This window comes from Sinocyclocheilus rhinocerous, unplaced genomic scaffold (genome assembly GCF_001515625.1).
Source record: "Sinocyclocheilus rhinocerous isolate Xijiao unplaced genomic scaffold, SAMN03320098_v1.1 scaffold1482, whole genome shotgun sequence".
Lineage (NCBI taxonomy): Eukaryota > Metazoa > Chordata > Actinopteri > Cypriniformes > Cyprinidae > Sinocyclocheilus > Sinocyclocheilus rhinocerous.
The window spans coordinates 567,672-580,602 of NW_015624221.1; the positions used below are offsets into that span (position 1 = coordinate 567,672).

General features: G+C 36.6%; 1 protein-coding gene across 1 annotated transcript in view; it reads right to left on the minus strand.

Moving 5' to 3' along the window:
• Positions 1–4,506: 4,506 nt before the first annotated feature.
• The window catches only part of LOC107739685 (tensin-1-like), a 207,344-nt gene continuing 198,919 nt past the window's right edge, over positions 4,507–12,931 (minus strand). Inside the window, exons 28-34 of the mRNA XM_016551885.1 lie at positions 12,186–12,263; positions 10,957–11,028; positions 10,068–10,094; positions 8,606–8,774; positions 8,439–8,507; positions 6,580–6,609; positions 4,507–4,865 (exon numbers count right to left, since the gene is read on the minus strand). Coding sequence (XP_016407371.1) covers positions 4,724–4,865; positions 6,580–6,609; positions 8,439–8,507; positions 8,606–8,774; positions 10,068–10,094; positions 10,957–11,028; positions 12,186–12,263 — 587 coding nt within the window. The 3' untranslated portion in view covers positions 4,507–4,723. The remainder of the gene's footprint in view (positions 4,866–6,579; positions 6,610–8,438; positions 8,508–8,605; positions 8,775–10,067; positions 10,095–10,956; positions 11,029–12,185; positions 12,264–12,931) is intronic.

Sequence of the window (12,931 nt, forward strand, 5' to 3'; positions counted from 1 at the left end):
GAGCACACCTCGTTTTTCAGACCGATGAGTTTTGTAAAAATCGACGCGTTTCAGAAAGGCGGGGCATAGAGGAGAAACAATAATGTACAGTATGTGGAAAATAATGTTTTTTTTTTTTTACTTTAAACCGCATAAACACATTTCATTACACCAAATACACAAAATAATGTTCTTTTTAGCAACATCATATGACCCCTTTAACCAAGTTTCATACAATTCTGATGAAGTAAAAAAAATTCTAAAAAACCAAAACAAAAAACTTTTTGATCAAAAATGACCAAACAGCACCAGAGGGTTAAATAAACCAAAATTCCAGACTTTCAACGTATCTCAGATTTTTGGAGCCAACTGTGCATCTGGACAGATTGGCATCCAAAATCCCATGTTTCGTAATCTATAGTCAAGGGAATTACATCATATCAAATCTGTGTTACTGTATTTCATGCACTCCTTTCCTTAATCCATAAATGTTCACATTACAAATGTTTATTTGGCTATGAAGAATAGAATTAGAAATAATGCATGGCCAATCTACAGCGTTTGACCTACCTCCAATGTTTCTTTGTGTGCGAGTTTATTTTTCCATCTCATTTTCCTCTCAATATGTCTGAAGCTCTATGGAAAAAGAGGCTTGGCCTGCAACGTGATTGGTACTGTGACAGTTACATTAGTTAAATCAAATACCTTTCATTCAGATCCGGTAATGAAGTGTAACGCTGCACCTCGTGCACATGATTAACTAGCGGCAAAGCTTCCAAGAAATGCACATACTAGGACACTTTTTCTAGCAACAGTGTACTTTAATGTAACTGATTTGGATCGCTCTTTAATGTTTTTTTTTGCCAAAACAATACAATGGAGGCTGTAAAACATGAAGCAAATAAAACACCTTGGTTCTGTACAGCAATAGTAGCTCGATCACACATTCTAAGTCTGTTAACAATTGAACATAAAAAAATATAATAATACAACACTGCTGACTAATACATGGAGGAGTGGGGAGCTGATTTTGGTGGAAGATCTCTTTCTCTGACTGCCTAAATATTTTCAGGTAATTGCAAATACCTCGTAATTTCTGTGGTTTGTAAATGACTGTTTGGATAACACAGTTTGTGTTGTTTATCTAAGCCCGTGCACCGAATGGAATATTCAGAAAGGCAAGCAAAGCAAGTAAATATATATTCTAGTGTGCATAATCACTCTTACACCATGTTTACACCAGACGCATCCAGCACCACAAATGTAGAGGACTCCCATTTTAATCAATTCAGCTGCCTACACTTTCTAGTGACTTAATTATACCCGTCAATCTGAAATCAAATCATTTTACTTGCAAAGTTCATACATGTGAATTAATTGCTATGAATTTAATTCATGTATTTACATAACTTGATTATTATCAAAGTCATTTTAAGATTTTAAGGTCCTAAATTATATATTTTTGGCATAGTTATTATCCATTTATTACCTATTAACCACTTTTTGAGCATAGACCTAAAAATGAAATTTCCAGCTTAAACTCTCATAAATCTTGAATGCTTTGGAGCACAGACTTAATTTTGGCAAATTATTACTGAAGTGCTTAGATTATTACGTCAAAGTCAGATTGTGAAATGGTCTTTGGCCTACTAATTTAAACCATCTAACCATATGTACTCAATTGTTGCAATGCAAAAGTGCACCTCATTCATGAATTGATTGCACACAATGACTGTGTAAATTGTAAATTAATTCTTATTTAAACTGATTTAAATGCAACTTCTTACATAAGAATGGGCCTACAAGAAATTCTGCACAAGAAAGTCGCTATTTTAAAACAACCCATGCAAAGTCAGTTTTAAAATAGGATTTTATTTTCCACAGATTGCACTTTGAGCCTCGAGCTTCCAGTGTAGACAACCTCACGCTGCTGGACGCTTCCAGTGTAAACACGGTGTTGCTGTTAGGATAATTGAAGCAGTCATATTATTTGATATTTTGCTGTTTTTCAGCTCTTGATCATTAAGTGCTTTGCATTCTTTTGGAGCAGTTTTGAAAGGCTAAACACAAGGGAATCATAGCAACCAAACACAGTGGAACACGTCATATAGCATGTGCATTGAGTCAAAACAGACCCCCATGCCAAAAACAACAAGCCGTCGTTTGCACACAACCAGACAGTGGCGTACAAACATGAAATAAAATCTTTGGCAAAAATGAAGTATTTACATACAAAAAAAGCAAGACACCCTAATTGGGGAGACATGGGACAGTTGTCAGGGTGGCATGGACATCCTGCGTAAACGAAAGAATTGCTGGGGACTTTCTCTGCAAATCACAGTTAAAACACTGCAGTATTACTTTTCATCTAAATTTAATAAGGGTTCAGAACGGTTCTGTGTATCTAAGGGAATTGTAGAGGATGCATAGATGATGATATGGCTGGCAATACCTGACAGTGCCTCACGATGGCAGTATAAAACAAAATACTGAATTCTGCCTGAGAGAATCACTGTGAGCGGCCAAACAAGTGGGTTTCACTGAGGGCTAAATACTGGGAGGGAAAGGACGCCAAAATAATAATAATAACAATAATACAAAAATAAAGACGCTTCCTTACTTTTCTTTACACAAAGCCTCTTGCAGTAAACATATCAGCCAACTCACTTTATCCAAAGGAACTTTAGGATGTAACCCTAACGTATGCAAAAGCGACAGCGAGTTCTACTTTAAAGTCTATGTCGATATATAAAGCTAAAGAAAAACGACGGGAGAAAATATCCAGTAATGACAAGCTTTCCAAATACATACACTTTACACCATATATCATAGAATGCTTCTCAAAATCTCACGATTTTGAAATATTAGCCAAAATAAAGATTATTTCTTGTGGAGGCTAATCTTTATGTAGACTATACAATATATCTATGGGTAAATGAGTTAACATGGAGCAAAAAAAAAAAGTAGCAAAACCCTAATAATACAATAAATATTCAGTAAAATCACTTTTTGTTGTATTTTATATATATATACTTAGCTTACTTTGGGGTAGAATGATAGTGTGAGTGTGTTTGAAGCAAGGTATAGAGATACAGTGACAGATCCACACCTTACTGCCAGATACACAACGATACACACACGAGTCAGACCTGAAGAGAAGAGAGCACAGCAGCAGCTCATGGACGCTAGCAAGTGGAGACCAGGAACTGAAAGTTGACGCTGGACACGTGCATAAAAGATCTTGAGAAGTCTGTGTTATATTGTGTTCAATTCAGCTCAAGCTTGAAAAGTGCAATAGAACAGCATATAAAATTGGATGTCCATCCATTACTGTGATTTCAGAGACATTTCCCAAACGCCCAAGTGGAAAGAGCTGAATGCAACATTTTGATTCATAATGGAGTTTTGGTTCCTTGCCACTGTCACTTTTGGCTTGCTCACTTGAAAATAATTAATATTCAGAAACTATTATCTATTTGACTGCACTGACACTATCCAATAAAAAAAAAAACAATTTGAATTGAGTTGGATAATGAGATAATTTTCTTCTGTAGAGCTGCCTTTGAAATCATTTTATGAACTTTCCAACATTGACACTTAGTGAACTGAATCAACACTGAACTAAACTAAGCTGAATAATCACACAATTTGAAAAATTGTGTTTGTAAAGTTGCTTTACAGCTGAAATTGAAGTTGTTCCATAATTGATTAATTTAGCAAATGTAACACTCTTATTTTCCTGTTTATTGTTTAAGCTGATTTAAATCTGTATTGTATAAAGCACTTTAAAATAAATGTGACTTGAAATGCATGACATCATGCAAACAGATAAATGCACAGACAATGATAAATGTTCACAAATAAAAACTGTTTTTTTTTTTTTTGGACAACGAATGCAATTTGGTTGCTATACTTGTTGACAGTCAAACACCTGCAAAATGGTGTCGCCATTATTTTTTTCCTTACACGTCATCTGTCAGTCTGTCTTCAAATGCCATTCTATTGCACTTTCCCGAGATATCTGGAAATTAAGACTTTCCAAATGGCAACTGCTGGATATTCATGGACCAGAGGTGAACGGAGACGCTGAATTACTGAAACAACTCCAGCATCCCATGTACTCTCAGAAAAGCATCTTTGAGGATGGGAATATCTAACCCATCCTGACCTTTAGCTTCTGCTACTGTAGGTTCTGCTGTTATGTGCAAGACACCTTTAAAATCCCCACAAGGTTTTGAGTTTATCCAGAGTGGACTCTTAGCTGACGTGGACTCACGCACTTTTAGCGTGAGAAACATTAGCCGCTTTCAGAAGGAAAAGAGGTGATGCTTCAGTTCATATGTACAGTTTTGACGAAGCAGCTGGGGTTTACCAAGATATACAAGGACGCTTGATTAATGATTGGTTTGTCCTGACTGCTCTCTTATCTTTGGTACACCAGCCCCACATTTCAGCCTCTTCATCAACTCTTTTTTTTTTTTTTTTTTTTTTTTTTTTTTTTCTTTTTTTTTTAAAAAACAACTCCCCTCCGAGTGAGATGAAGATCACCTCCCCTCTGTACTTCACTCCTCTACGCTCACACTGCACTTCCTCTGTCCCTCTTCCTCACTGCCGTCCGAATAACCCTTCTTCACACATACACACAGCCTCTCACCCAAACATACAGAACAAAAAACAGAAACTTAAAAAGAATTCAAACAGAGCAAAATGAAAGTCCTCCAGAAAGCAGCGCTGCGTGAAGAGTTCACCGCTTCTGAGAGTTGATCATCACTTTAGAGACGAAGTTGACGATGGCCGTGGCCGGTTGATCGGGATCCATCTCGGCAAACAGGTGACTGACGTTGTCTGTCGTGCTGCCTTGCTTTCTGGCCACAAAGCCAAAGAACCTGTGAAGAAGAAAAAAAATATTGATGCACTGTTTGTATTAAGGACAGTTCACACACATCGCTTTCTTGCATTCTGTCTGCAAGATCAGGAGCTAGTGAAGGCTTGAAACTTGTTAGCAAGATTCACAACAGTACTTGGGTGAATCTTACAATACATGTCCAGGTCACATTCCACCCCAAAATTGAAAGGAAATGATTAGGATGTAAATCTAAATCTGAAATGTAGTCTGTCTAATGTGTCTTTCAGAAGCAGCCCAGATCGAGCCGTGAGGGCTGTCACATGCCTCATTGCACCGAGAGTGTAAAGTGTCTTGTGCTTGAAAACTCAAGTGCTTAGTAAAGAGATCTGCTCAGATTAGGTGTGAGAGGATCATATTATACGGTTATTTTGGGCCAAAAATCATCTCTATGGTTCTTAGAATTAAATCGGCTCCTTTTTGTCTCTTTAAAGGAATAGTTCACCCAAAAACATAAATTCTGTCATCATTTATAAATGTTGGTAACCAAACAGCTGACGGTAGCCATTGACTTCCATAGTATGGGGGAAAAAAAAAAAACTATGGAAGTCAATGGCCACCAGTGACTGTTTGGTTACCAACATTCTTCAAAATCTCTTCTTTTGTGTTCAACAGAAGACAGAAGCTCATACAGGTTTGGAACAACTTGGGTGAGAAAATCATGACAGAACTTATGAGAATGATGAAGCATCTGAGAAGCATTTATCCTTCATATATGTAGTAGGGCTGTCAAAATAGCTGAAAAACTTAAATCAAATTTTTTACCTAAATATGATCAAAATTCGAATTATATTCGAATTTAAAATGCATAATTTCAGTTAGGGTGAAGAAAAGATTTTGGCTTCTCTCCTGAGGCCACAAGAGGGCGCATCGAGCAAAATATTACTAATGCACGTTTATTCAAAGTGCATAATGTTTAAAATAATGTTTATAAACCAATTATAATTAAGTTGCTTAAACAACTATAAACAAGACAACATCATGTATGTATGCATAGTTTAATACAAAGGACCGAAATCACACAGAGTACATTTTTCATTTAAAAACACGAGTTGCATTCATTTTACATGGCTTTCTAAACATGCGGCTCCTTTGTGTGAGATGCGAGTGCAACGGTAATAGACGTCCCTCTAGAAAACGCGCGAAATATGCGTTCTGTGTGAACGGCTTGGTTTCAGTTTTGACGTAAACAAGATCTCCGCATTGATGTTCTCTTTTTCCGCAATATTTGTAATTAACAACGCAGCAGCGCCGCATCTAGTGGCTTCAACTGGATAGGTTAACAAAAACATTAAAATGCAATGACACTTACATCGTCATCGCATCTCGTGCGCCACTGATAAGGCTGCCTCCTTAATGTACACCTAAAATGTGGATTTTTAATTTAAATTTGATGAATATTCGAAATTCGAATTTTTTTTGACAGCCCTAATATGTAGTGTGTGGCCTCAGAGGGTAAATCATGACACACATGTGTGAAGGTTAGCACGTTAGCATCATGTTCTGTGCCGTAGCTAAGACAGCAGAGATCACAATCAGATCACAGCTCATTCATCATGATAGCCCTGAGCATAGGCACTCTATCCCATGATGCACCAGAAAGGGGGAGCAGAGCTTGCTGATACATATCTAAACTGCTTTCAGATAACACGTCTGCTGAGCTGCAGAAGATCGAGTTCTCCGTTATCAAAACTTACTTTGCAGTGCCACCCTCTGATTTGCTCCACCTGGAACGACATTGAAACAGATTATAGCTGTTTAACTTTACAGCATTAACTAAAAAATAATAATACAGGTGCATCTCAATAAATTAGAATGTCGTGGAAAAGTTCATTTATTTCAGTAATTCAACTCAAATTGTGAAACTCGTGTATTAAATAAATTCAATGCACACAGACGGAAGTAGTTTAAAGGGGTCATATGATGCTTTTTTAAAGATCATTATTTTGTGTATTTGGTGTAACAGAATATGTTGACATGCTTTAATGTTCAAAAAACACATTATTTTTCAAATACTGTACATTATTGTAGGTCCTCTATGCCCCGCCTCTCTCAAACGCTTCGTTTTCTACAAAGTCCCTCCTTCCGACAAGCGCAGTCTGCTCTGATTGGCCAGCTGACCCAGTGCATTGTGATTGGCCGAACACCGCAAGCACTCGTTGGAAATGTAACGCCCCTTACCATAATCGTGAGCTTCATCTTTCAAAATAAATGTAGAGACAGAGCCCGAAAGGGGAACAGAGTCGTGTGACAGACACAGTGATGAAGCTGGTATGTGTTTGTGATGTGACCCCCTCTCTCTCTCTCTCTCGCTCTCTCTCTCTCGCGCTCTCTCTCTCTCTCGCGCGCTCTCGTTCTCTCTCTCTCTCTCGCGCTCTCTCTCTCGCACTCTCTCTCTCTCGCGCGCGCTCTCTCTCGCTCTCTCTCGCTCGCGCACACACACACACGATGCGCAAAACTCCGCATTTGAAGAGTCAATAGCAAATACTTAAACTAATCAAAACAGTAGCTGATTCAGAAGCGCCAGATTGTCATAGCAAAGTCAGAATTACCTCCTCTCCTAGGTAGGCGAAACGGTCGTCCATAAAATGCATTGCTGTTCTGTTGTAAGTAATCTTAAAGATTCCTAAATGCATCTACTTTCGGAAGGCCAAATAAAGTGCTTTTGCTTTCGCCTAGAAACACACAGCATCTCCCTGACATGCTGCTTCAACACTAACTGCGGTTACTGAAACCACGCCTTCTTTCTTTACGACATTCTAATTTATTGAGATGCACCTGTATATTTTATTTATAGAGAACTTTTCAAGGAACGCACACAGATGCTTTACAAGAGATAAAATACCTGAAAATCTATTAAATAGAAGCAATAACTGCATTAATAATCACACATTAAAAGCAATACTAAAACGTGAGTTTTGAGTAATGATTTGAATATAGAAAAATCAATAATACTTCAAAAAATAGACCTTTCGGTCTTTCTTCTTCAAAATTTCATGTTTAATTTAATGTGTTATTTGCTGTTTCCACCAATTTCTGAGTAGTACTAGCTCATGTATTTATACTGTAAAAAATGGTTGCTCTAATGCTAAGGTGTTCTGAATGGTTCTTAGTGTGTATAGTTTTGCATTTTTACAAAAAGCTCTGCTCTATTATTTTTCCTACAACATTCTATATTCATTTTCTATTTTTTCACACATTTCTTGAGAATTGATTATATTTATTACATTCTCTCTTTTATTATGTGTGTGTGTGTGTGTGTGTCTATAATTGTAAAAATCGCTACATTACATCACATGTACATAATATGTATGTGACAAATAAAGGACCTTGAAACTTAAAACTTAAGGTTAAAGCTTTGAAAAATCCTTGAACTGTAATAATGAGCAACATTAACAGCCTTACTGCCTGACAAACACTGCTAAAAAAGCTGACAACTCCTAATAGACTTCAACATAATTCTGATCCTGTCACCAGATCCACTGATCAATACAGAAATGTTGTGACATTGACTGCTGTGGTTAAAGTTAATGCTAATGTTTCAGGGTTTGCTTACTTCCTCTCCTGTGGATCAAGGTCGCAGAACGTGACCGTGCTGATGGGATAATGGCGTCTGAAGAAAAGCCTGTTGAGGAAACGACAGATATGTGCTTTTAAAACATGTTCGGATGTAGCCTTGGAATACATTAAGATTCGAAAAGAAAGAAAGAAAAAGAAACTCACTTTCTCTGGTTGTCAGTGAGCGTGATGCCTTGTGCCGACACCTTAAAGTGAACAATGGTGGCTGAAGGTGCGGGACTGGCTGCCATGGTTTCTGAGATGGCCTTGGCGATGGCCTGAGGCCCAGTCAGAGACTCCATATCCACAGAGTTTATGTACAGGACATTGCATGCTGGGAAAGACAAGAAAACATGCATAGATCAATAACCATGGTGGTATCTGCAAAGAATTAAATTACTACTGCATTATGTAAGGCAGATGCGCCTTAAACTCTGATCTTCACACATACTGTGATTTTGTCAAACATACACATATCATTAGTATAGTATATTCTGCATTTGCATAATCCAGTGGTTCTCAAAGTGTGGGTCGGAGGTATTGGCGTAAATTCTGAACTCTCATTCATAACCACATTTTCAAACATGCTGCACTGGTGATTCACCAGTGTTATTTTAATATTATTTATGTACTATTACAGAATTTATAAAAAGTTTGAATTAGCCTTTATTTTTATATTTTCCATTTTGATTTGAATTTTAAGTTTTACTAAATCTGTCATTTTTTATTATTTCTACTTAGCTTTCATTTATTTTTACTTCAGTTTTAGTCATTTAAGTACTTGTTTTATTTCATTTAAATTGTAATGTGTATTTTTTTTTTATCTAATATGTATAACTCATTTAAGCTGTTTCAATAAAGGAAAAGTATTTTTAATATTTTCAGTTAACAATAACAACACTGCAATTCAAGCAAAGAACCAATGAAGTTTGTGTCCAGTTCCTTTTTTTTTTATTTTTTACTATTAAATGTATTATTCTTATTTTTTCTTATTATTTCTGGGTGAACTACTCTTCAATATTGCTCCCGCAAATCAGTATTAATGTTTTATTTATTTATTTTATTATATATAAAACATATCTTTAAAATATTTTATGTATTTTTGAATGCATTTTGGATGCATTTTTTCTCCTTTTTTATTACTAGAAAGACATATCATAAGACTATAGAAAGAAAATGCAGGTAATGTTTTTTTTTTAAATAACTTAATCTACAGTTCAACAGTATTCTGTACTTTACCAAAATGTGGCAACAATTGATTAGTATTCGTAATTGAGATTTTTTTTTTCTCTCAAAGGCGGAGATGAAAAGAAATTGAGAACCACTGGCATCATCTATCAGTAGATCCATGCATAGTAATCTAACATCAGTCATGAAAGAACATGCCACATTCATTTAGAAAGGTGTTCTTGAAATACAATCGAGGCCTTGACAAAAAGCTGAAAACACAGCAGCCGAACAGTTTTTAGCAGACAGGTGAAGGTACTTCTGGAGGTCTGGACCATCACATGCACAGACAGTAGTAAAAGAGGAGTGCGGTTCTCTCTCTAGACACGGCAGTCAAAGTCAGGTTAAACACAATGACACAGATAAATGAATAAAATATGCAGAGCATCACTGGGTTTACCATGGGAGTCAGATGAACTCTTCTGCCCTAAATCATTTCCACAGGAGTGACACCAGGGTGGGGAAGAACATGGCAGTTGGTTCAGAGTTGATATCAGATCATAAACAAGCAACAAAAAGCTACTGTAACTGCACTAACACTTGGACTAATGGAGAAAACCCACATTAAATGTACTGTAGAGAGCATAAACAGAGATCTAAGATGAATAAATACTGCTGATAAATTCACATCTATCACATATTTAGGGATTTTGCTGAATGAAGTAGTGCTAAACACATTGAACTTTGATGCTTTTAAAAAAATACTGTTTTTAAACAAAGGTTGCACATTAACCATATTACCTTTTTTTTTTACAGTATAGATATTATTTTACCCCATAATATACTGTATATCTACTGTATTTTCTCACTGTAGTAGAAGCAAGAAAATATGAACTTTTGTTTAAAATTCTCTGCGTTTCGATTCATTGCATTTACATGCAAATTCAATGTATTATATCTATCAACATTTTAAATATTACCTCTATTGCCAAAATTTAAGGCATAATGTTGAATACCACAAAATATAACGGGCTAATCCTGGGTTTTCTTTTCTTTTTTTTTAAATATTGTTTCAAAAACACAGTCTAGCATTTCCGACTGATTAAAAACTAAAATGTGCAGCTCATATTTTTGTTAAATGTTTGTTGTCTGGTCCATGTATTTCTTGTGCAAGTTCCTTACTGAAACCATGATTATTGCTTTTTTTAAAACACTGAGAGACAAGTCAAAAGGTTGTTTTCTGTGGTGATTAACACTGTGCCACAAATGAATCTGGAACATTGCTTTTTATGAGGTTTAGAGGAATAAAAATATTTTATACTCTTAATAACTCATGTAAATATTCTTACCTGCACCCTGTTTGAGCATCTCTGCTGCCGGGTTAGTTGGCGTTGCGATCTCAGGTGACTCCTCTAGAGGATCTGTAAAAATGACAACGGGTCAAAGTTTAGACTGTGCACATCCTGTCCGTTTGAGTGCTATGGCCTGTCGTTCTGTTGCGAGAATTCTTGCTATGCTAGGAATCAAAGCGCCTGGCTAACACGCTGTCACACAGTGTTTGAAAAGGCAGAGATGCACACATAAAGGTGTGTGGTTTCATGCCCCCTGACACCTGAATGGCACATAGCAGTTGGCTGAGGACGGAGGCCAGCTGAATGCACAGACCTCGGAAAATGCTCACAATTATTCACACCGGGCAAACAGGACATACATCATCATGACAGAGAGCACAGCTAAGTGAGGTCATGATGAGTAGGCATGTACAGTACGTACAAAAAAGTCACAGTGGAAGTATGCATCTGGCCTTACTAATTTGTATTTTTTTAGATATTGTTTTGCTTTAACAACAGTATCAATCAAATTTTCATGTTTGAACAAAAGAGTACAGATGCTTAGGTTTCCTTGTATTTTTCTGCAAATTGTGTGAAATTGTTGGATAAATACACCAAGGAGCACATACAAAACTGAAATATGCATAAAAACCATATGCACTCCCATGAGATGGATAAACATTTCATTCAGAGAGATAGTATGTGCATAAGCTACAATAAAACACACTTACCAAATACATTTATAGATGTGCATGTAAAAAGTCATGTTACTTTTCCTCAAGTCACGTGACTGAATAATCACTTCAATTGGTTACTATGACCTTCCAAAACTGTCCCATTTAGTTACCAAACATAATGGATCTTTTGAAAAATGCTAGCAAACATGAAGTTTAACAGATCATTTTGTCTGCAGCTCTAAACTGCATTTTTTAAAAATATTTAATAAAAAGTCACAGCAGCTTACACAGTGGGAAAAAAAACTAAATAAATTAAAAATACATAAAAAAATAACTTTTTTTTTTACTTAAATGTTTATTCACATTTAACCAGGAGAGACACAAGGGCCCACGACCGATCTAAAGTATCCAGATAGACATTTGTTATCCATTCTCAATGTGAAAGTGCCCAAGCAACATTGCTCAAAAAAAGTTGCCCGGCAAAATTGCTCAAAAAGTTGCCCCGTGTATCATCAGCCTTAGACTTTTGGACCCCATTGTATGTGTAGAGAAAGTGATATGATGTCTCACCTCTGGTTGGTATGACTAGTTTGCAGGGTAGAGACAGAGGAGTGATTGAGTGCTGGTAGACCAGTGCAGACAGGCAGCCTGAACACAGAAAACATGAAAACAAAATTGGAGTCAAGATTTACGAGCAGAAATCAGAGGAGGGCATACTTTACATTACAACCCTCCCGAAGCGGTCAAACTTTGATGCTCGGCATTGACAAACCATAAATCCATTTTGTTGACCAGTTGTGTCAGCGAAAGTTGGATGATAGGAGGGACAGTTATACCGACACTTGGTTTAACCTCCAGAGTCTTTCTTTATTAAACCTCTCCTTCAAATATTTGACTATATTAGGAAAAAAACAACTGGAGAGACTTTGCTTGGGCAGAATGTTTCCCACTGCTCATGAGAAACCGCAGAACTGCAGAAGCAAAATGTCCAGGTTGATAGTGGAAAGGAGTCCTTGATGCCAATTTTAAATGTTATTATCAGCTTTTAAACTCTCCTCCTTCAGCAATCAGATTTTATCAACACTAACTGAGGACAGTTTACTTTAAGGCCCCTTTACAGGAATAGTTCACTCCTAAACAGCTACTCAACCTTTATGTTGTCCCAAACCCCACTTTCTTCTTTAAGTGGTGAAATTTTGTAGAATTATGTCCATTCTTTTCATTATTTGAAATTAAATGATGACAGAAGTTGTCAAGCTCCAAAACAAAAAGACATAAAACACCATAAAGTGTCACAAAAGCAGTCAATATGACTG